At 40.0% G+C, this 23,778-nt stretch overlaps 1 protein-coding gene across 3 annotated transcripts; it reads left to right on the top strand.

Annotated features, from left to right (window-relative positions):
- Positions 1 to 84: 84 nt before the first annotated feature.
- igf2bp3 (insulin-like growth factor 2 mRNA binding protein 3) lies at positions 85 to 23,778 on the top strand. Of its 3 annotated transcripts, XM_014966920.2 has the most exons (16): positions 85 to 1,791; positions 2,629 to 2,689; positions 7,985 to 8,033; positions 11,917 to 11,968; positions 14,359 to 14,422; positions 14,724 to 15,002; positions 15,101 to 15,235; positions 17,573 to 17,695; positions 17,841 to 17,976; positions 20,398 to 20,526; positions 20,696 to 20,764; positions 22,118 to 22,237; positions 22,318 to 22,392; positions 22,553 to 22,684; positions 22,787 to 22,900; positions 23,590 to 23,778. In XM_014966920.2, the coding sequence occupies exons 1-16, from the start codon at positions 1,617 to 1,619 to the stop codon at positions 23,704 to 23,706; spliced, it is 1,830 nt and encodes a 609-aa protein (XP_014822406.1). In that variant the 5' UTR covers positions 85 to 1,616; the 3' UTR covers positions 23,707 to 23,778. The 3 variants fall into 3 exon arrangements, with proteins under 3 accessions (XP_014822406.1, XP_014822407.1, XP_014822408.1); XM_014966921.2 differs by lacking the exon at positions 20,696 to 20,764 and having other exon boundaries at positions 86 to 1,791; positions 22,115 to 22,237; XM_014966922.2 differs by lacking the exon at positions 20,696 to 20,764 and having other exon boundaries at positions 87 to 1,791.

The following is a 23,778-nucleotide window of genomic DNA, read 5'->3' as shown; positions in this document are numbered from 1 at the left end:
TACATGCATGACCCTTTGTATACACCACATGTTGAAAACCTTGTATAGAATCTGCTTCGACAGTATATTGACCCCAGGACATTAGCAGGATTGCGTGGTGTGACTCTCTCATAAAATGGACATTATTGTTATCTTCCTATGTTTTCAGTTAAACACATATAGGTCATAGGTATGCATTCAACATGTGTCTATACGTTTCAAGGCACAGTAGGGGAACACTGGAGAGGGAAACCACTCCCCTCATTCAGTGATTTTTTTTTTTTTTTCAAATACGGGCATTAGGGATTCTCGTGCGTCTTCGCTCCACATGGCGTACCCTTTGCGCCAAGAAGTCTAATAGATATTTTTTAAGCAAACAGCAAGGATCCAAGTTCAAGCCATACTTTTCCTGCGTGTGACCTCGAGCAAATGGGGCCTGCTGCTGGACTTTGAGTTGTGGACCAAAGAGGGCATGGCTCCACGCTATGCTGGAGAAGATGGATGCCGCCATGTGGGAAGTAGTAGTAGACGTGTCATTCTCGCATTGCATGAGGGCCCAAGGAGCGGCCCATGGTCCTCCCATGCGAACGGGACTCTTAATATTAAATATTGCTAATGCAAAGTTTTAATAATGTATTGTGCAAAACTCGTATATGATTGGGCCCACCCCCTTTTGCCATGCTCTTTCATTCAACTGTGTCATCACTACAGCGCACTTATGCGCGCAAGCCCCCGCAATATCAGCGTCTCCCTGCTATGGGCGTGCGTATGCTTCAGCCGACCAATCAGAAGCCAGGCTTTGCAGAGCAAGGCACCACGAATGTGATTCTAGTGAAGACACTAGTTTGCACGGAAAACCTTTACGCACATAACTCTCATGGCATTTTTCCCCTCTCTCTCTCTCCTCACTCACTCACTCACTCTCTCTCTCTTTTCCAACACCAATCCACTCTTCCCCTCCTTTTTCTCTTCACTCCTCATTCGTTGCTGTCTCCACCCCAGATTCCCGTGCAATTTTCCCCCAATCCCCCAAACACTTAATTGAGCAATTGGGATTCCTCACGTGTGGGCTGATTTGTAGTTTGAACACGTGGCTCATTCAGAAAAAAAAAGGCCGGAATAGCGGAGGATCTTTTTTTTTTTTTTTTTACTCCTCCTGCCCTTTCTTCTTCTTATTCCAGGCTGTAGACTCAGAGGCGGGCGCCAGCCAGCCTTACTGTGTGTGACATTCTCTGTCTCCTTGCCAAAAGGGGTTTTTGGAGGAAGAGACAAAAGTAGTTTCTCCTCTTTTTTTTTTTTTTTTTTTCCTTGCCCGGCCCGCCATCGTTTTGGAGCGAGGCGAGATTAATAATTGAGCATTTATTTATTGCGCGACAGTGACTGAGGGGGGCGAGGGAGCGCAAACGCACTGTGGAGGGGCTGCCAGTTTAAATCTATCTGTGGCTCGAACCGACCGGGAAGCACGCCACAGCCGCTCCGAATAGTAGTAGTAGTAGTAAAAGGGCCAGGGGAGAAGAAGCAAGCAGGGCGATTCGGGCGCACATCCGTGAGAGAGAGCGAACAACTGTCTCTTCTTTTCTCCACCTCCCCCCTCCACCTCTCTCCAGCGTAAAGATTGTCCCGTTTCGGCGTGGAACATGAATAAGCTATACATCGGCAACGTGAGCGCAGAGGCGAGCGAGGAGGACTTGGAAAGTATCTTCAAACAGTGGAAGATTCCGCACAGTGGTCCGTTTCTCGTCAAAACTGGCTATGCGTTTGTGGATTGCCCGGACGAGAAGGCGGCGATGAGGGCCATCGATGTTCTTTCAGGTGAGATTTAATTTTAAACAATTGCCAAAAAAAGAAAAAAAAAAAAAGTGAAATGAAGAAATACGCACGGCCTTGCTACATGTGTCCAGATTTCTTTACGGATATCTCTGTCAAATGCATGTATACTCCTGCAGGGTGGGGGTGTATCCAATTGTTTCTCTCTCTCTCACACACACACACACATACACAAACGTACAACCTTTGCATGGCCTTTTGACACCCTGGGTTCAGACAAATGGCTTCAACCCCCCCACAGGTTTGAGTGAAATTTCTGTTATTTCCATTGATAAAATGGTGCACAATCATGAGGATATCGAGGCTTAACGCTGCTCGTAGGCAGCGAGGCTGTGTACGCCGTGTAGTGAGCGTGGAAGCCAGTGTTCTGTTTTTTTTTTTTATTTTGTGCTACTCTTTTAAATTTCCAGCCTCCAGTTTGAACGTAAACTTTCTATCAGGTTTTCAAAGTGTAGGCCGTCGAAGTGAAGCCACTTCGCCCATTCATGCTGACACACCAGGTGGTTTAATTGTGTTAGCGAAAATGTAGGCCAACTTACTGAGAGCCACACTTTTGCTTATTTTCAGACTTTTCGTCTCATTGGGGTTAACACGAATTTAGCGAAACTCGTGTAATTTCACACAATACGACTTCGTCAAACTTATACTTTAAATATCACGTCTTTGTTAAATGCACTACATCGCCATGTTCACGTACTGTTTTGGTAAGAAAGGGAAGGAACAAACGTCCTTAATTAGCTACGTTTTTTTTAATGAGGCTTGAGTTGAATGGAGGTCATGTGGTGGACAAATTAAAGTGGCTTTTTTTTATTATTTCTTCAGGTAAAGTTGAACTTCATGGGAAAGTTCTGGAAGTGGAGCACTCTGTCCCTAAACGTCAAAGGTAGGTCAAATATTAAGTTTTGTAGGATAGCTTAGCTTTACTTTGAACACCAAACATTTTTATTTTACAAGCAGCGTCTTGTCTATTTTTAAAGTAGTGTGTAGAATACGCTGTATTGTTATTAAACGCGCTTATTTTCGAAATGGTGCCCTTTTTAAAATTCGGAAATGTATTTTCACCCTTAATCTTGTGGGGTCACATAAAAAGGGTGCACGGTTGTGTACTGTACTCCTTCTTTCGCCATGACTGCACAGTGCTCCTAAAACCGCTGTGAATTTGGCTTCATTTCGCCCTTCCACCATATTTGTTTTCTTAAACACGCATACAGTGACTGTGTGAGCTAAACGCTCGAGGTGGCTGGTTTAACCCCTCGAAATGTGTGTTTTGAGTGCGAGTACAGGCTGAATTTGTGGCATACGGGCCTTTTGTGCAGTCGTCCATTTGAGAAGGAGCTGCCCGTCATTCTTCCCTGTCTGCCCCACGCTTCCGCCCTTCCTCAGCACGTTGTGCTGCTGTTGCATGAGATGGACTCCCAAACATGAGTGTAATTGTAGATTTTGGGCCCCTACTCACGAGAAAAAACCTTCAGTGTCAGAGTTGGAGCCTTGTAGCCACGCTTGGCGGTGGCGTATTTTATTTTTTGGAGGAAATTCTGCATATTTCTCGTATAAGTAACGTCACTTGAGCTCCGTCAGCCAGTTGACTGAAGTTTTAAAATATGTGTGTTGTTTTAGTGGTGATGTAATTTGCCCATAATTAATCTAGTTTAACATAAAATACATGCGTTCAATTTACTAGTGGAAGCATTATTTTTGATGCATTACGCCAATATATGTCTTGCCTTATTAAGATGTGCATTTTTAGTAATGGCGGAAGAAGGGAATGTTTTAATTTTATTTGTAACGTTTTTACGTGTTTGGGTAGACTTGGACTGGTTGGCACATTTCTAACGTCCTCAATTAAATTATACTACAAATTATTGCCTTAATATATAATGCACATCTTTATTTACTCTTGCAATTTTAACAAAAAAAATTACCAATGACTGACTTTCACAAGATGTGTGTGAAAGTCCGAGCCAAACTTTCAGTAAATAACTCTTTTTTTTTTTTTTTCCAGATAAACAAATCTAGCAATGTATTACACTTGGTGTACTTTAAATATAAAAATGCATTTAATTTTTTTTGCAAATTACACGTGAAGAGCTAAACTTAAAAAAAAAAAATCTGATCTTTATTACATTATATATCAAATCAACAAAACTGAAAACAGAGCCCACAGTCCATGGCTCTTTTTTTTTTAACTCCTGCATACTCATGAGGCAACAAACCCTAGGCAAGTTCTTGACAAATGTTTGAGCTAGCTACCACATGGCGTTAGCTTGCGAGTGAAAAACTTAACTCAAATCAGTGGTATTGGCTTCAGTTTTTATTATAAATGCTGGTTACATTTATTTATGTATGTGACTAATATGTGGCCTTTTAATATAAAGAACCCCCAAAAGTATAGAATTTACTGGTCAGTGGAAATTATCTTAGTTTTATGTCCTGCAGAAGAGCAGACTATAAGGTAAAATGTATAGACTCAAAATTTCACGTGTGGCAGTAACAAGCGTTTTGGCTTCCTACTCTACCCTGCCCTAATATTTGTCACTGAATGTTTAGGGGATGGGGGGAAGCGTATACAGGAGTTTTAGGATCTTGACGTGGAATGTGTTTCTTTGGCAACTGGTGGGATTTTATTTGTAATATTTATGCTGCTTTCAGAAGCCATGTGATCTATAATTTTGGTGCTAAATCTATCTTTGCCATCTTGTAGCATGCCCTGCAGTGTCGACTGTGGCTGCACAAAAGTCCAGTTTTTGTGCTGCTTTGTTGGCGCCAGGAGAGTTAAAACATGCTAGCTCTACGCCATGTAGGACTTTGTGATAGCCGTTGATAGGAATAGTGCTTATTATAGGCTACACACATACTTGCATGCACACAAGGTGTTGGGGGTGGGGGGGCTCTCTTCCAGCCTGCACACTTTGATTAGAAGGCTTGGCCAATCATTATGCCTTAACCTTTGAACTCCTCAGGAAGAGGAGGTGCTACACCACAGATCAAGGTGGGGTTGCTACATCTAGGAGGTTCATATTAGGTTGGTGTAAAGTGACACGCTACGGAGCATGATTTTGTTTTGGGTGATGTTTTAAAAAAAAAAAAAAATAGATTTGGCGTCAGAAAAATTCTCCCTACAGCATTCAGTTAAATATCTTGGTTTACAACCAGCTTGCAGATGGCCATTTCAATCTTTTTCTTTTTTTCTTCACTTAAAAATGGCACCCACTCCTCAGTCATGTGCTCTTGTTCTTTAAAAGCCCTTTAAGGAAGTAAAACACTTCACTGTTTAAGGTGGATTTACTTTACAAAATTTTAACATTCTTTAAAACTGCACTTGTATTGCAAAAGTTTTTTGCAATTTCAGTAAAATTAAAATGGTCTAAGCTGAGGTTATTTTGTGAGACGTATGTGTTGCGTACCAGAGAAATGCACATGTTCATGTGTCATACTTGAAGAGAACGGGGAAAAAAACAGCATGGCCAAAATGGGGGGGTGGCTGTGTGTAAAATGGCAAGTAAACGGCTCTCTTGCTCAGACGTATAAGCCTTTTTTTTTTTTTCTTCAGTACATAATGTGGGAAATTAAAATATTTGTATTGTTCTAATGAACTTTTAAAAAATATTTTCTTGTAAATCTAGTGTCTTATCTAGATAAATGTGCATGTCTTATCAGGGCTGTTTCTTAGAAATATCTGCTTCGTCCTGGTAGGAAAATTCTGGGTCATGAGGTCACTAAGGAGCCCACCTGTGCAGAAAAATAACTGATCTTGGTTTTTGGGTGGCCATACTTTTCAGTATGACCTCATGTTTTATGCTGTGGCTCTTTAAAAGGGGGGAGGTAGGGGAAGGGCATGATTTGTTTCGGTTGGATCAAGACTGAAATGTCCAAAAGTAGGCTGCTGAACGTTAAATGCCTGATTTGCATGAAATTATTATTTTTTGGGGGGTGAGTAGTTAGCTTGAGGTCTGAGGGTCACTGGGAACCTGATCGTATTCAGTCACTCAGGTCTGCATACGGCATTCAGTTGCTGTGAATGGGCGTCGAGCACGGACCTCGTGTCCCTTGTTGAATACTTCTGTATGGCTGGATTATGAACAAATGGAGAAAATACAGGTGCTCTGCATGCTTCCGTCACTTGTGTTGCCTCTTGTGGCTTTTACGGCCGCATGTGCCTAAGTACTTATGTCTGTACGCCCTCGTCTCCGCCATATGGGCCTATAGGTCTTGAGCAGACAGCTAATGTGTGGAGTGTTGGTCCATTTTGAAAGTAAATAAGGAGCCCGGCCTCCTCCTGGCCGTCACATGACGAGCCAACCCCAGTCACTCGCAGGCCTCCTGCTTTCCCTCCCACTTTTAACCCTGCTCTGCATGTTCCTGTCAGTGGACTTGTCCGTGTCCATGGCAACAGGGCCCCACCCCCATGGGGCAGAGAGGGCCCTTGTTACCCTTGCCTAAAACAGGGCTATCCCCCACCCTCCATACCACACCCCACACATCTACACACACGCACACCTCCCCAAATGAAAGGCTTTGGCTTGGAATGTATACCCCACCACCCCAATCCCAACACATACCCTAGCTGACTTCTCGTGTGTGTGTGTGTGTGTGTGTGTGCGTGCACGCAGCTATAGGTTAATCCAACTGGAAGTACTTTGTGCGTTTGCACATCTCGCATGGTGCTCCCACCGCAATGCGGAGCATTGGGAGCATGCAAAGGAAAGACTCTAGATGAGCCAGGAATGGCACGGCGGAGCGGAAAGGGTTGAAATTCCTGTTGAGTTATTTTTGAATTTTCTTTACAATTTGCTCATTGACAATTGGGTAGTTTCCCCTTTGTTCCATTTGTCAAATTGACAGATTTGACAAATGGGGTAGCACGTGCCAGGGAAATTTTATGAATTATGGCCATTACTCTGCAAAAATGGATTTCTATGCCATATTTAAACCTTAATTCCATAAAAGGTAACATCATAATTACAATTTTTTACATTCAATTAAATTGTGTGCGTTTAGAGTTTAAGTGGTTTTATTAGCAGATGATTGTGGGAGCTTGAAACATTACTCTTCAAGATTGTACTCTTACTGAAAAAGGTCAGCGCACCGTTTTAGATGAACTGCACATAAATCATGTGACGTGAGTGTGAAGCTGATCTTACAGCCAGTTTGGGTTCAAAGTTCAAGCACACATGGTGTATGTGTTCTTGCTCCCACCCTTGTCTGTACGTATGCTTTGTTAATTTGGGTAGGTGTGTGTACGCTTTAAAATGAACTGCTGCTTTTAATGTTTAAGCTAAATCATGCAGACTAACAATTACGGAAGTCCAAAACACAGATTCACAAGTTCCATTGATTTTTGTGGAAATGAACGGATAGTCAGTGTACTCCTGCTGTTGTGTGCGAGTATGTTGGGTTATGAAACTGTGGTGGTGTGGACCCTTAATGCTAAAAGGAATGAATTGGGGATTTTTGTCCTTGTTGTGTTTCTGGTGACGGAGCACAGCAGCACCATTGTAATTGCTGGTCTCCACTTGCTCTTGCTGTATGCACACTCTGTGTGAACAAGTACACGATTTTGACTTGTCTTGGTCCAGATTCCTGTTGGTTTCTGAGGACATTTGCATCCGCCCTCCCCGAGCAGTTTTTTTTTTTTTTTTGACACCACAGCTGGGTGCTCCTGGATAAGGATCTGTTTGGGTGGAAGAGTTGGCCTAACGACTCGCTGGGGTTCCAACCTAATCATTTAGGGGAACAGAGCACATAATTTTAAATATATTGATTGAAAGTAATGTTGTTGGCATGTCCGGGTGTTCTTCTAAATTATATTTTGCACAAAGGATTAAATGTGAAACGTGAAAATTAGGATAGTGTTAAACTGATGACAGGAAGTGTGCTGGAAGGGAAAATTTTCTATTTTAAATGTGTTTGATGTTGATGCCCTTGATTGCGTATTAAAGTGCCATAAACCCTGCACAGTTTTTCTTTTTCCAAAGTCTAACATTGTTTTCTAAATGTATTGATCTTCAGTCATGTGGTTTAAGTTGAGCTCAAAAGAAACAAAAGCTGATTTTTGTGTTTTCCACTTGTAGCTTCTTGCCCTTAGTGGCATTAACAGTTTTGTCTCGCCCCCCCTCCCATTCATGTAATGTCGTCTTCTTCATCCATCCCCCACCCTCTTTCTCTCTTGTCTCTCCAGGAGCTGTAAGCTGCAGATCAGAAACATCCCGCCTCACATGCAGTGGGAGGTGAGTGCTAACAGGCTGCTAACCCCTTCCAGGGTGTGGCACAATCGGGCAGCTCAACTGGGCTCTCATTTAGTGGCCTCTGGAGTCACCTTGCCTTTGGATTTCAATTGAGCATGCACTTGATTATTTGTCTGACTGGGGCTGCAGCCAGTAGTGCGACTTAGATTTGTGCATCAAATGTTTGTGGCTGACAAGATCAAGAGATTTTTTTTTTTTTTCTGAACATGGTTCTTTAGTAGCTGAGGATAAGTCACGGAAATTTCCCATCATCACTCTTTCAGGAACTGTAAAAGTCAGAACGCTTGAAATGTTTTTGAAGTTGGACTTTTAAAGCCTACCTTAAGCTTTAAGCCGATATAAGACTTTATGTGGCGATTGTGAATTAAAAATATCGCAATTTAGTATTATCTACACATGAGCTTTATCAAATTTTATTTAAAACATAAAAGCAACAATGCTGCTGCTAAAATAATACAACTCTGATTAATTTGTAATTGGTCAGAGTTTTGGTTCATTCTGTAACCAAAAGAGAATATGTCTGTTTTGGTTACAGATTCATTCACTGAGCAAGGTTTGTCCAGAAATTTACATTTTTTCCTTTAGATCTGACCTGCCAATTCAGATTTTTGACCAATTCGGATTAAATTTTGTAGTAAATATGAAGGGTGAAAAAAAATTGCTACATGTTGTTTGGATCTGGTTATGAAATGTTTGAGTCAAAACTAAGAGTTTACATATCCACAGACAAATGTGATAGTTTTTAGTCAAGTTTATTTGTACAGCACATTTCAGCAACAAGGCAGTTCAAAGTTCTTTACATCACATAAACATAAAAACATAAGACACCAATTGTAGAACCAGTAACAAGCATTGCATTTTGTCAAGTGCCATCATCAAAATTGACATGCATCAAGTATGTTGCTCAATGCTTTTAGCTTTGATTGAAAGGAACTGTGTTTCAGTTGTTATGCAATGTTTGTGGAAGTTTGTTCCAGATTTGTGGTGCTCAGAAGCTGAATGCCGCTTCTCTGTTTTAGGGCGGAGTTGCTTATTGCATGGAATATTATACCATTATTGCTGTTATGCTCTCTTTAGATTAAGACGACTGTAACGAGCTGCAATTTGTTGGTTAATTATTAGTTATCTGCTCAGGTAGCCAGCCTGTAGTAGGTTGCATAACAGACATTTTGCTTGTAGCTTGTCAGCTGTTTTATTTTATTTTTTTTAATGCATTTGTAAAAAAGGGAAAAAGTATATATATTGGAGCTGCTAAAGTTTCCAAGTCAGTTTTGTCTTGATGCTTGTTTTTTTATTTTTATTTTTTTAGCCAAATTAGTCTTTGTGGAGGCAAGTTTTTTTTTTTTAAGCTTATTTACTATTCACAGCAACAGGTGGGGGAAGGGCAGCTCAAGATGCACTGGTTCACCAAGCAGAAGACGACTGTGCCTGGTCTAGGTTCTCAAACTGGAATGTGGAAATTTGATGACACTTTTAAAAATCCCGATGTGCCTTTTAATAAGAATACCAGCCAGTTGCCGTCTACACTGTCAAAATTGTGTGCAAATATATTTGAAGAACAAATTGAAATCTACACTTTTCACAATTTATTCCTATCCTTATGTCTTTCAGTCTTTGCTTGTAAAGGTACATAAACATGTTAAGGGGATGGATATTTAAATGTATTTATTTTGTATATATAATTTCCCTGCAGTTGTCTGTAAAATTGTTGTATCCAAAATTATTCTGAACCACATTAATCTTATAAAACTGAAACGTAGTGTTGGCATAAGCCGCATTGCTGAGGTTAACCATTACCTCAGGTCTGGAATTATTGTGCAGATTTGTGAATTCAGCGTAGTATTCTTTTATTCTGGAAGTCGGCCTCTGTGCTTATTTATTTAAAGTTTTCAAGAAAACGGGTCTGATTTGACAATGCGAAGCTGTCTGGTTGCGTAAATTACATGATCTTCAGGCGGATTTGTACAGCAGATTTTGGAAGCACTGGTGCGGGTAAAGTGACCCTCTGTCTGTGTTCATGCCGTTTGCTGCTCCATTAAGGGTTAACTTTGCGTTAAAATGTATATCACTTGAAGTCAGAGTTCACAGCCTTCCTCTGGATAAACGTGCTGAGGCTTGGACCTCAGTCGGTCTGCCTTTGTTTTGTGCGTAGGAAAGTGTTGTTCATTCACATAAGTGTTCTACCTAAGTGAATATTACTTCCTTTTCTTAGGCCATGCAAATTAATGCATCAGCTTCTTAAAAAGCAATCTTTTTGTCCAATCCCACTGAGTGTGGAATTTCGTGCTGCTTTATGTGACACCCCCCACCTCCACCCTGCTTTGCAGAGGTTTAACTGTGATAACATGTGCTTGCACTGTCCTCTTTATCATCTGCTTCATAAGCACAAACAAAGCCAAATGAGAATTTTTTTATTGCACAACGCATGCTTGCGCTGCTCCAAATCTTGGAGGTTAATGCACAGCTTTAACATTTCAGTGCGATTCAGAAACTGATCAAATGGCTGCAGACGAGCCCACGTTTTGTAATGGTGGGCTCGCTTTGCCTACGCACGTCCCTTTAATGCAGCTCCAGTATGTTCCCAGCATGTAGCAAGATGGCTTGTTTTTCCTGTTGTGAATGGAAGAAGGTGGGGGAAAAAAAAAAAAGTTGCAGTGTTCGAATCAGCAGAATAGTAAGGTCTTTTAATAAAACAGCCTTGCATTATGTGTAGTAACGTATATAAGTCAATGAGCGTGTGAAGCTCTCTGAAAAAGGAGAATGTGGACCGAGTAGTGGCGTGTTCACAAGCTGTTGTGGGTGGGTGGGCCTGGACTGCTTCCCCTTCCCCTCCATGTGCGCTGATTCACAGAATGTGTAGTATGAACCCACACCCCTCCCCCCAGCTGCTGCTGCTTCCTGCTGGAATGCACCCCACCCTTTCCTGAATGGCCTGGATTTCCATTGGTCCCATCAGGCGGACGGGCGGCTGCAGAAGCCAGCCAGCAAGGCTCGTCTTCAGGGGAACTGTATCAGCGGCGGGAGCAGCCAATGACGGGGAGCACAGATGGCAGGGAGGCGGGAGGTTGCCTGGTTGGTGGTTTATTAGAGTTAGGGAGGTGGGGGCAGGGGGACGCAGTCTTGTTGGCTGGAAAGTGGGGTTGAGCTCTCGAGGGGGTGTGGCCATGAGTTCGACTGAGCATGGTCAGAGGTCCTAGCTTAGCTTACAAGCCTGCTCTGCTTCTCGCCAACTCGCCACCACATCCATGAATTAAAATTAAAAGCCTGTGTTCAATGTTTGGTAGATGGAAAACTTATAGCTTCTCAAATATATAAATAAAAAAATTTGTCTGTAATTTTCTCATTAAACTCTTAAATTGGTTACATTTGGATTTCTTTTTGTAGCTTTAAATTCTTTTCCCTACACCATAACTATGGTGTAGACCTCAAATCTCAGTCATAATGTACTTTTTCAATATATTTCTGTCAGATTCTTCACTTTATAGCTGTATGTATCGTTTTTGTAACTTTAAGGTTTGAGTTATTTATATATTTTTTTAAATAGCTCAGTTCCTGACAACAAATGAGTCGGTGTGGTATTTGTTTTTCTTTAGCTCCCTTCACAGTGGATGGATGCATAGGTTTTTTTTTTCCTCCAAGATTTTATTTATATTTTTATTCTTTTGTAATAATTCAGCTCCTTAGCCACAATTGGCTCATTTTGCACAGATATTCTTCGAAAAAGCAGCAAATTACTCAAAATATACAAAATTACTAGACTAAGAATTCATCAGCTTTTATCTGAACCAGTTGCTCTTAAACATCTACATCTTAATTATTTGAGCATAAAGTTGTCAGATAAATAGATTTTCTTCTTTATTCTCAGGTTTTGGACGGTATGCTCGCACAGTATGGTGCAGTAGAGAGCTGTGAACAAGGTAAATGGCTTTGATTTTTTTAATTTTTTTTCATATTTCTTTTCTTTCCCCACATTGCATGTTATTGTGGTAAATTTATTTAATCTATATTCTTGCCACGTTGAGCTGCTTAAGTTGCACGTATGTTCAGAAACTGCTAAAGGGTTAAGTGGATTCATGTGAATAATTTTGAACTGTATGAAAACTCAACATTAAGCCAGATGGTAAATGTTTTCGGGCTTTTGTTTTCAACTCAAAATTCATTATAATCCAAAATCTGTGTGCAAGCTACGCAGGTAATTATATGAATTCTTTGATGTTCAGTTTTTATTTTCATGCCTTCCTGTAGCCTTTAAGCAGCTCTTAAGACATTCAAACACTAAAAGAGCACAACAAACAAGCTTCTAAGGTGTTTTTGTCCAGTTATTACTGCAAATAGGTCTTCTGTTCTACGTCAGTGCAGTGTTGTCGAACTGCTTGGTGCTGGTTTTGACACACACTCCTTTGAGAGAAAGAGCTAGGGCGTTAGCCAGGACAATTATTTTCTGCAGCTCTTCCTTTTTCAATTTGGACAGATTATGGCTCTTATGTTTTGTTTTGTTTTTATTTTTTTTCCAAAAAGATGTCTTGAGGGGCTTTAAAAAAACACCAAATATTTGTACAGGATCCATGTGACTGAATTTGGGAAAAAATAAAAAAGTTAGATGTGATAGTAGCAGCATTTTAAATACTGAAAATAAAATAATGGGCAGAGAATATCCAATTCATCATTGAATTTTCAAGAAATTGCTAAGAATCTGAGAGCTTGAAGTGTAATTTAAAACGGTCATGATGCATCCGACACCAAGTGTGGTAACACGGATAAAAATTGGGAAGAAAATGTACCATTCAAGTGGTGACAAATATTCACATGATTGTTCCTCAGACTAAAAAGTATCTTTTGTCTGTTAGACATAATTTACTGATGAGGCTACTTTTGTACTAAAGAGCATTTTTAAAAGTATTTTAAACATTCATGGCCTTCGCTGCATTTTCACTACTGCAATAAAAAGAAGTGTACACATTGCAGATGGCTGTAGGTACTGTGTTGGAAAATCTTTGTACGATGTGGAAACGAGGAATTTAAGCATTAAAGTAAAATCTGTGAGAATATTGTAGAAGTTGCGAATTTAGTTTTTTCCCTTTCCACCGACTTTTATAGTGAAAGTCGGACCCTGCTGACCTCTGCTGCTTCCCACCTCCTTAATGTGACACATTTAACAATCACTGCAGCTCCTCAGTAGACTTGTACACACTGTTGCTGTAAAATTAATCTGTGGGCTTTTCACATTTTAAAAGTAAAGCTCTTAGTTGTATCTGGGCAAAAGTTGTTCTCCTGCTCAACGAACCAGGAGAAAACCATCAGAAAGATGGTTTAGGTGCAAAGGTCATCAGAAAAAGAGCTGCATATTGGTGATAAACTGGAACCTGATTACAGTCTCTTATACTGAGTTGAACCTGTGAAGGAGTATTAACTCTCCTGTGGGAACTAAATGTCAGCAGTTTGTCAAAGCCACCCATTTAATGCAGTGTGAAGTTTATATATGAAGACTATTTAGCCTAAAAACCTTTTTATTCACATCCATATTAAATTTGTGTGCTTTTAATTTCTCACAAAATATTATTAAACTAAAAAGTGGAGTTTATGGAGCTTTAAACCTCATAAATTTAAATTGATTTCAAACAGGTTTTTTAAAAATAAGAAAACAAGAGAAATCGTTTATACAAAACAACACTGGCTTATCACTATAGTGTTTGAAAAGGAGCAGAAAAACGTGAAATCTTATTTAATCATACCTTTTTCTCAATTTAATGAAATGTATTACTTGCGTCTCTGTCAGAAATTTGTAATTGAAACCATGTTATGGTAGTCATATGGCTGTTTAATATACTGTGCCAAAGAATCGGCAAATAAATTATATTACATGAACAAAATGATTACAAACTGACTCTTGTAACAAGATGAGAAAATCTACCGGTTCCTTGCCAAAACTGTTAAATTAATTTTGAGCCAGATGTTTTTAATATAACCTGATCAACATGCCTGATTAATAGATGCCAAGTATTTTTATTTATTTTTTAATAGATCCTGGGTTTATGGAAAAAAAAACAATTCTTTTGGGGACTAGGAAATGATCATTTTCACAGTGAAAAAAATAAAGAAACTAAGAAAATGTGAAGTACTGCCAAGAGTGACCATTGTAAATAAGTGGATTTTTGTATACGGATCGTCATTAAACGGGCAAACATAACATTGGTGCCTTCAGTCTGCTGTGAAATAAGTGAAGGTTTGACGTAGCATCTTCTGTCCTCTAGTCTTTGGGACTGTTCCTATTAAATCTGACTGACTCCATGCCTCTTTCCCCCCACAGTAAACACTGATACAGAGACTGCAGTAGTGAATGTTCGATACGCAGCTCGGGACCATGCAAGGCTGTAAGTAAACATTTGCCTTGACTTTGTTTTATTATCCTTTTGCACCAGCATTTCTTTAGTTCTTTTAATTCCTCCAATGTGCCATGTTTCTGCTGTCTCAAAGTCAGTCTAGCTAAATTTGACATCCAATCAATGGCGAAAGGAGGGAATATGTGTGTTGGAAAGGCGGGGATTAAATTAGCCATCTGGTGCCCCCTGGTGTACATCAGTTATATTGCACTTTTTTGCGCCACACGAAACCCTAAATTCTTGAGGCTGACACGGGATTGCTGACCCTCATCTGTCCTGTAACTTTCCACAGAGCAATGGAGAAGCTCAATGGATCAATGATGGAGAACTATGCCTTGAAAGTGTCATATATCCCAGATGAGACAGCTGCACCAGAGGGTCCTCCTTCAGGGGGTCGGAGAGGCTTCAACGCTCGCGGACCTCCCCGTCCTGGCTCTCCGGGTTTGGGTGCGCGTCCCAAAGTGCAGTCCGACATCCCGCTGCGCGTGCTGGTACCCACGCAGTTCGTAGGAGCAATCATTGGCAAGGAGGGCGCCACCATACGGAATATCACCAAACAGACCCACTCAAAGTACGTACACGGAGGTCAGGATTTAAACTGAACCTAGAAGATTTTATTGTTGAGCATCTTGGAAATTTTGACTAATTTTGGTCGCATCTACACGACAGGATCGACATCCATCGGAAAGAAAATGCAGGCGCAGCAGAAAAACCCATTACGATTCACTCCACCCCTGACGGTTGTTCAAACGCCTGCAGAACCATCATGGATATCATGCAGAAGGAAGCAGTTGACACAAAGTTGTGAGTTCTCTTAGAAAAAAACCCCTGAGAAACTAAATAGTGTTGTGTGGTTGAGTTTCACATGTTTGATTCTCTACCTATTTAAAAACCAGATGCATAAAAATGCACCAGATGGGTGCATTTTTAAAAATTAATCCTGAAGAGTTTAGCAACTTTTAGATGTTTTTTGTTATCCACTCACCCAAATCAAATGGTTGAATCACCTCCTCAGCAGGTCATCAAATTATACAGAAGCCTGCTAATTTAATTCAGATGTTTGGTCACACTAAACAATCAAATGACTGACACATTTTAACTAGTTTGTGTTGCTAGTTGACATCCTTCTTTTTTGTAAGAACTTCCACAGCACCCTCCCTTTCATTATCCCACCTCTGCACTTTTTGGAGTCACTCTTCAGAGTTTACACCCATGACCTACTTCCTATTTAATTGTTGGACTGATCTGGTGGATGCATCTGCTGGCGTCTTTAATCATTCAATGTAAAATTAGTCATCAAGATTTTATGTTATACGTGCCATCTTCAGGTTGTGTGTATATAAAAATTTTTTACGTTACTAGACGTAATCTGTGGCTCTTAATACATTTCCCATGGAAGATATACTTCATATTGAAGGCAGTAAGAGTTCGACTAAATTACCAAAAACAATACTTTTTTATAAACTGACTATAAAGCTATTTTAATAAAGTTGCACAAGGCGTTTTCTGCTATGTCTTAATTCTGAGCTTTCTGAACTGTTTAGTAGCTGAACCAAACCTTTCCCACTGTTCTTTCTAGATGTTCAGAGATATGATGTTGGCCAAGAAGTCCAGAAAAATTAAACTCAAAGCAAAATAAGTTCATGTTTTCTGAGATTTCAGGTGCAAACACCGAATGTCAGTAATTTCTCTTAACATGAAACCTCCTTTCTCCAAAGAAATATCAGATGTCTGAAACAAATTGATGTTTTAAGGCTGCAAAACTTAGTGTAGTTTTTGATGGCAAATAACTAATGCAACATTTCATTGTTGACACAACTTATAGAAGCATTCAACCGTTACAGCTTCAGGACATTACAGGAAGTTGTGGGGACACTGTCTTTGTCTGTCAGTAAGCTAAATGTAGCCTGCCGTACAGGCCTTTTCTTCCGTGGTGACAGTACTGCAGTGTTTGAGCATTCAACACATAAACACATAGTCAATGAATTCTCCCTTTCAGGTCAGTATTTATTTCAAGAAAAAGGGGTTTTGTTAACCTGCTATGAGAAGGAAACGGACTGACTGCTTGACTGGGGCCTCATCTGCAGAAATGCAGGTGCTGCTATATTGGTGAAAGGGCCAAAAAAAAAAAAAAGTCCAACCTCTAGATTTACCAGTTTGTTTTCCAACTCCAGCCTGCAGTCATGAGATATGAATCTTTGAAGAACAAGATGCAACCACCTTAAATGAGCTTCTTCTGTTGAGTGTCTGGGCTTTTAAATGGGTTGAGGAGCTGTGAGAAAAGCTGCTGTTCGTTCATCGTTCAGGGAGACTGGACCTGCAGTGGATAATGGTTTCTTCCATTGCACAAAGAATAAAAATGGCGATGGTGAGCAGTCGCACAGTTTTCATGGTTAAATTACAAAAATGGAAGACTCTACACTTGAATTTCTGGTCTGAGACTAGATGAAAACAAGCTGGTATATTGGCAACAGATTGGAGCTGCTGTGCATGTTTTATTGTGAAAGGATGTGCTTAATTGGCCAGTAATGTCTCTCCCAGTGAAAGCTATGGTTTGGATCACTTCAGAACAAAATAAACATAATCTGTCTTTGCCACTCTCTTGCCGTCCCACCAGCTGCAACATTACGAAACCCTTTCTGGCTAAATGTCAAAATAAAAGCACTCCCTGTTCCATTCATTCAGAAGTTCAACACTTGCTGCTACGCTTTGCTGCAGACACTATTATTTATAACTTTAGATGTGAACATCTGTATAATAAAGAACAATGGTTTGAATGTGGATTTATTAAATGGTTTCCCAATATTATTAAATTCTCCACAAACCTCTTAGTAATTGGAGCTCATCATATGAGGCATTTTCAGATTTAGTTTCTACAATTTTCTTAGGGAATTTCTTATGCTATTAAGTTTTAATAATTGGTTAAAAGACAATGAAGAGGCCTGTGTAATATTTAGAGGAAGAAAATGATTCATCATTCCTGACCATGAAAGATCTTCAACAGGTAAACGGTGCAGCCGCAGAAATGGATTAAGTTGACTAATCAGAAATATATTGACCTATGAATATGTTGAATCATTCCTGTGTTGTGCATTTGGATGTTCTGTATTTGTAAACGTATCACGCCGTCATCAATTACAGCACTGAGGAGATCCCACTGAAGATCCTTGCACACAACAACTTTGTAGGAAGATTAATAGGAAAAGAAGGCCGCAACCTTAAGAAAATCGAGCAAGACACGGGGACCAAGATCACAATCTCACCGTAAGAAAGTTTGACCCTGTTCACTGCTGTTGTCTCCAGTAAATTCACAAAGACAGCAGTCGGCATTGCATCAACTCAGTGCTTTTTGTTGCTATTGTTCGTAGTATGTTTATATTTCACATTTTGTGTTATTTTTACTTTCCAGGCTCCAGGATCTCACCTTGTACAACCCAGAGCGGACAATCACAATAAAGGGCTCGATTGAAGCGTGCTCCAGGGCTGAGGAGGAGGTGATGAAGAAGATCAGGGAATCCTACGATAGCGACATGGCTGCTATGAATGTAAGAATCAACAGGGTTGTGCCACTTTATCCTTATTGTTTTGTTTCATGAAATGGGCTTTTAAAATTAATGCCAGGCAGCAATATTACATGTACATATTATACCCTGATCTATGAAATTATTTACATATTCAATTCTTGTCCTGTAATTGACCCACAAACTGTAATGTAACTACAGATGTCAAAAAACAAAGCATAAATGTGAAAATCTTCCTGTTGACATCCTTTTTATTTATGGCCACATTTAAAACATTTGTAGATTTTAGGGCTGTTGTAAACGAATATTTTAGTAATCGAGTAATCTATCGATTATTCTTACGATTAATCGAGTAATCGGATTAAAAAAAAATTCTAAAATGAAATATTGGTAAATCTGTCATAATACCGGTGTTACTATCAGATATCAATATCAGTCCAATTTTTCATATTTGAGCATCCCTAACAGTTGCTTTTTTGTAGTTTAGAAAACTAACCTGTAACAATAATAGCTCACTTTCTAAGTTAACCAGAAGAAAAGTTATAGAAAAATCTGAAATTATATTGAATTTAATAACAAAGAGGCAGGCTCACAAATATGCTTATAAAAATGTCTACAATCCAGCTTTTAGTTTATGTATTCATCTTCAGTGAGTTTAATAGATTAATTAAACTCACCTTGCCACCTAACCTGTCACGCTTTGGGTTTGAAAATACGGGAAATGCCGCCTGGAGTGGGAGGAGAGGGCGAATGAACGAACATGGGGTGGAGGGGAGGAAATAGACCAGCGGACTGACGAACCGTTAGACCGGGGGACGAACACGGGGGAAGCAATACGGGATATTTACGACACTTTCACTGGTCACTCAGAAACTCATCTACCAGCCATGTACGATGCGCTCCGCCACCCGTTTCTTCAGACCGGGATATGAAATTTATTGTGCGGTTCGTCGGTAAAGCTACATTTACACGGTAAGCATCAGCTACTCAGCCGCCCGCCCTGTTCAGGCTATCCGCTCACCTCAGCGCTCTTCCCGCCGTTCGCTTTCAACCAGCAGCCCCGGAGGAGAAATGCTGCCGTACTCCAGGCATCCCCCAGTCATTTTAAGGATGCTTATTGGTTCCCCAAAAACGATAAAAAGTCGGGCATTATCATCAATCAATAAAATCCCCACGGGCCAATCTTGAAGATTGGACTTTATGCCGCTGAGATTTAGCTTTTGTCAACAACTCAGAGGCGGAAGTGAGAGCTCCGCGCAACGCAAATGAAGTCCCGGCCGGAACACGGTGCGCTAACTAATAAAACATAAATTAACGAAGCTTCGAGGCAGGTAAATTTTCCTCGAGGAATTTTAGTAATCGAGGTATTCGAATCATTCGAGGAATCGTTTCAGCCCTAGTAGATTTGTATTAATCTTTAGTTAAATCCTGGTGCTGTTTAAATAAGCCCATCTGTTGAACACAAAATTTGTGCCATAAATCTATTTCTAACTTTTCAATAAAGCCCCCAATATATATTCTATTGCCCTTATCTTGCCGTAATGTATGTCAAATACATTAGTTCGCTTTTACATCTGACAGTAATCCTAAAGAACTGCAACTCTCTCAAATTACATGGTCTGACACCAAATTAAAAGTTCCTACCTTTTTATGCAAGAATTGTTTCAAACACAAAAGTGCCACCTAGAGGTAAAACTAAGGTAATATACAAAATGCCAAAATTTGTGGCATCAGTTAAAAAAAGTTCAGGTTAACTCCTGAACAAACTGATTTTAATGCATTTGTGCACACCACCTCTTTAATAATGCTTAAATATGTAACGTATTTTTCTTTGTATTAAAAAGAGGAAATGTTTGAATTGTATACTGTTCTGTTTTATCCTCTATTTTACTTCCTATAAAGCTTATGTTGTCTGTGTGATGCGAGTGTGAATCTACTGACTTTAAAAAGGCAGAAAAGAGCCAAACGTTCTGCTTTAGTAAGTAAAATGCTTAATTCCTTATCGGCGTATCTGTTGAACTCGACTGCTATGGCAGCACTTTCAGATCCTGAAACATCATGTGAAGATGACTTAATATTTCATCTTGATACTTGTAGTGCTTCAGGACAAACTGTAATGTTTGGATTAATGAACAAATTCAGTGGACTTTTTCTTTTCTTTTAACGATTACTGAAAAAGTAATCGTTTTTCAGTAATCCTTAAGGTATTTTTTATTTTACCTTAAGTATTTTTTATTGCCGGTAGGATGAATATGCATTACGTGAATTGTAGGAAATCTTACGAGTCGAGGTTCATTTTATGCGCCTGGTTTTTGAAAACTTTTGTAGAAGTTGCTCAGATTTTTTTTATTTTTTGGGAGTACAGCTGTGTCAAAAATGAAAGGAGGATGCTTGACAAGTTCATTTGAATAGTCACCAGTTAATATACTACCATTTTATTTACAGCTCCAATCCAACCTCATTCCTGGCTTGAATCTGAACGCTTTGGGTTTGTTCCCCAGTGGAGCACCAGGCATGGGTCCCTCCATGGCCAACGTCTCGCCTCCTGGAGCTCACGGTGGATGCTCGTATGGCGTAAGTGACAAGTCTGCCGGCTATTAACACTTCCAACACTACAAAGCCAAGAACTGTTGACTCGGTTTTCTAAATTGTTGGGTGAGGCCTGTGAAGTCTGCAACTGAAACGAAAGCAGAAATCGGTCTTGAGCAACAACAGAGTTTCACGTTTCCTTTTTCCCCTCTAGTGCAGTCCTTATGGGGCTGAGGGGCCATTTTGGGCTTCTATGCTGTCGGCAAGCAGCCAGCCACTTGCTGTAAGTCACCCATCCCAAAGTGCTTTGCACGGCTTGTGGCTGCTCGCTGCGAGATTAGGGGTTTGGGTTTGCTGTAAAGTTCTCCTTCATTTCCCCATATATTGGGATTTAGGCAAACTCTCGAAATGCGCAGTGAGTGCGAGAAGGATGACAGACTCCAATATTAATGTGACCTTAGTGGTTTCTCTGATACGCTGTGTATATATACCAAAAGAGCTAAGCAGGCAAATGGTTTTTATAACCTCTACCAAACATCTGCATCTCTGAAAATATTGTCTTATTGCATAAACCGCCGAGTTCTACCAGGCATGAACAATCGACAGTGTCTACATTGCCTTGTAGAAAGTATTCACTCTTAAATTTTGTCACATTTTTGTGGTGACGTTACAACCACAAACGTCAGTGCATGATGTTTAGGTTTTATCTGTAAGATCAACACAAAGCACTTCATAATTGTGAAGTTGGAGAAAAAGGGTACGTTTTTTTTTATTTATTTAAATTTTAAAAAATTTTAACAGTCCTGATGCCGTTTAGAGGGACATGATGCAGTGCTTATGTCTTTCTTTGAACACTAGCTTTACTTGTGCCACTCTTCCACAAAGGCCAGATTTGTGGAGTGTGCAGGTCATAGTTGTCTTTAAAGCATTCTCCCACCATGTGCACTAATTTTAACAAATGCACACTGCAATTTTAAGACTTGTCAAAGTTTGAAAACCATGTTTTGTTTTTTTATTTTATTTTTATTTTTAAAACTCTGTATTGGCCCACCAAACAAAATCCACATAAATGCTTTGAAGCTTGTGGTTGTAGCAAAGATGTGAACATTCAAGAATAATTATATATTATAATTAAATGAGTGAATGGCAAGCAACACATAAAAAACAACAAATGAGTGTATATGCTGACCTTGTCTAGAGAACTCAATTTGGATTTTGGTGAGTGTTGATTTCTAAACTATAGAGCCTCTTTACGTTACTAAATCAAAGCTTTTCATGGAGTGCGATTAAACGAGACTTTTAGGTGTTCCCTTTTCTTTACATATTCAACTTTTCACTAACATGTTTCTACATCATGCTGTTCATCTTGGACTAATCACATCCCTACATGTTTTTACACTGATCTGATCCAACAGTTTAGAGATTAATAATAAAAATTGTACCTTTTGTCTCTCTTCTAGATAGAAGCTACTCCTTTTCAGCTACTAATTTCAAGTGTCTACATTCAACTCTTACAGAATAGTGCAGCTTCTGCTTGATCCCTTATCTGCCTTGGCACATCGGTGGCTGGAGCTGTAGCGTCGGTCCCATTTGAGTCTTCCATTCACATTTGTAACCTTTTGTTTTCGCTCAGCAGGGCCAGCCGGAGTCTGAGACAGTTCACCTGTTCATTCCTGCGCTTGCTGTGGGAGCCATCATTGGGAAACAGGGCCAACACATCAAACAGCTGTCACACTTTGCAGGAGCCTCAATCAAGGTGAGGAGAAACGTTGTGTTGATAGGAGGTAGACGTCTGGGTGTAGGCTGCCGTTAATGCTGCGTTTTACCCGTTTTCAGATCGCTCCAGCAGAAGGAATGGATGCCAAGCAGAGAATGGTCATCATCGTCGGGCCACCAGAAGCTCAGTTTAAGGTGCAGAACCTTGAGACTTGATTTAAAAGTTTGGAAGTTGTATCTCTCACATGAGTTAGAAGGTTGTCCTATTTGACGTTGCTCGGTTGGAAAGAGCAAATGTTAAAATTGGTTAAAAGTTAGTTTTATTTAATCTCTACTTGAACCTTTCTGTCTTCAGGCTCAGTGTCGCATCTTTGGCAAGCTTAAAGAGGAGAACTTTTTTGGGCCGAAAGAAGAGGTGAAGCTGGAAGCGCACATCAAGGTTCCCTCTTTTGCTGCTGGACGCGTCATTGGGAAAGGTGGAAAAACGGTAAATATAGCTTCATAGATGGATGCTCCCGGATGTTGGGCTTGGTTGGGGGAGGGGGGGATCTGAATTGTGCACCAGTAATAATATAATATGTGACTGCAGGTGAATGAGCTGCAGAACTTGACCTGTGCAGAAGTGGTGGTTCCCAGGGACCAGACGCCTGACGAGAACGACCAGGTCATAGTGAAGATTAGTGGACACTTCTTTGCATGCCAGGTGGGTCAAGGAAATCATAGATGTACAAGGCAACAGTTTTCAAGATGTGTAAATATTTCATTGTAAAAAAAAAAAAACAAAAAAAAAACCTGTGACCAATTACATGAATGTCTAAAAATACAAAACCAAAACTCTGACATTAAGTTTATTCATTCGACTTAATCTTCATTTAAATTATATTTCTCCTCTGGAGTAGTTGAAGTCGCAGCAAAACTTGGTATTAAGTGAATCTGATTACATGCATGCAGTTGTTGGACAAAAACTGTTAAAAGTGAAAGATATAACTTCTACAGCAGTGTCTTTCAGAAGAAAAAGCAATAAATTTGCATCCATTTGCTTTTCTAAAGGAGTTTTTTTTAACTTTACATTGTTGTAACTGAAAGATCTCTTGGGGGCATGTTCATGTCAGTTATCTGAAAAATAAATAAATAAAATGCAGTAAAGTAATTTCAACATTTTTTTTGTTTTGTTTTCCCCCTTGATGGTCCACCATCTTCCTGAAGACAAAAGCAAGTACAGAACAACTAAATGTGTGCAAAAATAATAAAAACAAGCCAACCGTACATATTTGCAGCAAATTTAACAAAACATTCAGTGGGGGAACTTGTAGTCTCAGCCATATTTACAAATGAATCCTAAAATTCCAACAATGTGTTTTGAGGACACTAATGTTCTTCTATCTGGTTTAGTTGGCCCAGAGGAAGATTCAGGAGATCCTGGCTCAGGTGAGGAGGCAGCAGCATCAACAGCAGCAGCAGCCCAAGTCTCCATCGGGCGGCCAGCCTCCGACGCCACGCAGGAAGTGAAGCTCCAGCAAACTCTAGAAGAACGGTGACTGGATCCGTCGTGAAACTCGAAAGATGAACAGATGCAGAAAA

The sequence above is a fragment of the Poecilia mexicana genome, unplaced genomic scaffold (assembly GCF_051168715.1).
Source record: "Poecilia mexicana isolate PSO_F unplaced genomic scaffold, ASM5116871v1 scaffold_11, whole genome shotgun sequence".
Classification (NCBI taxonomy): domain Eukaryota; kingdom Metazoa; phylum Chordata; class Actinopteri; order Cyprinodontiformes; family Poeciliidae; genus Poecilia; species Poecilia mexicana.
Note: the sequence above shows the minus strand (reverse complement) of the source record. Positions and strands in the feature narration are given on the sequence as shown.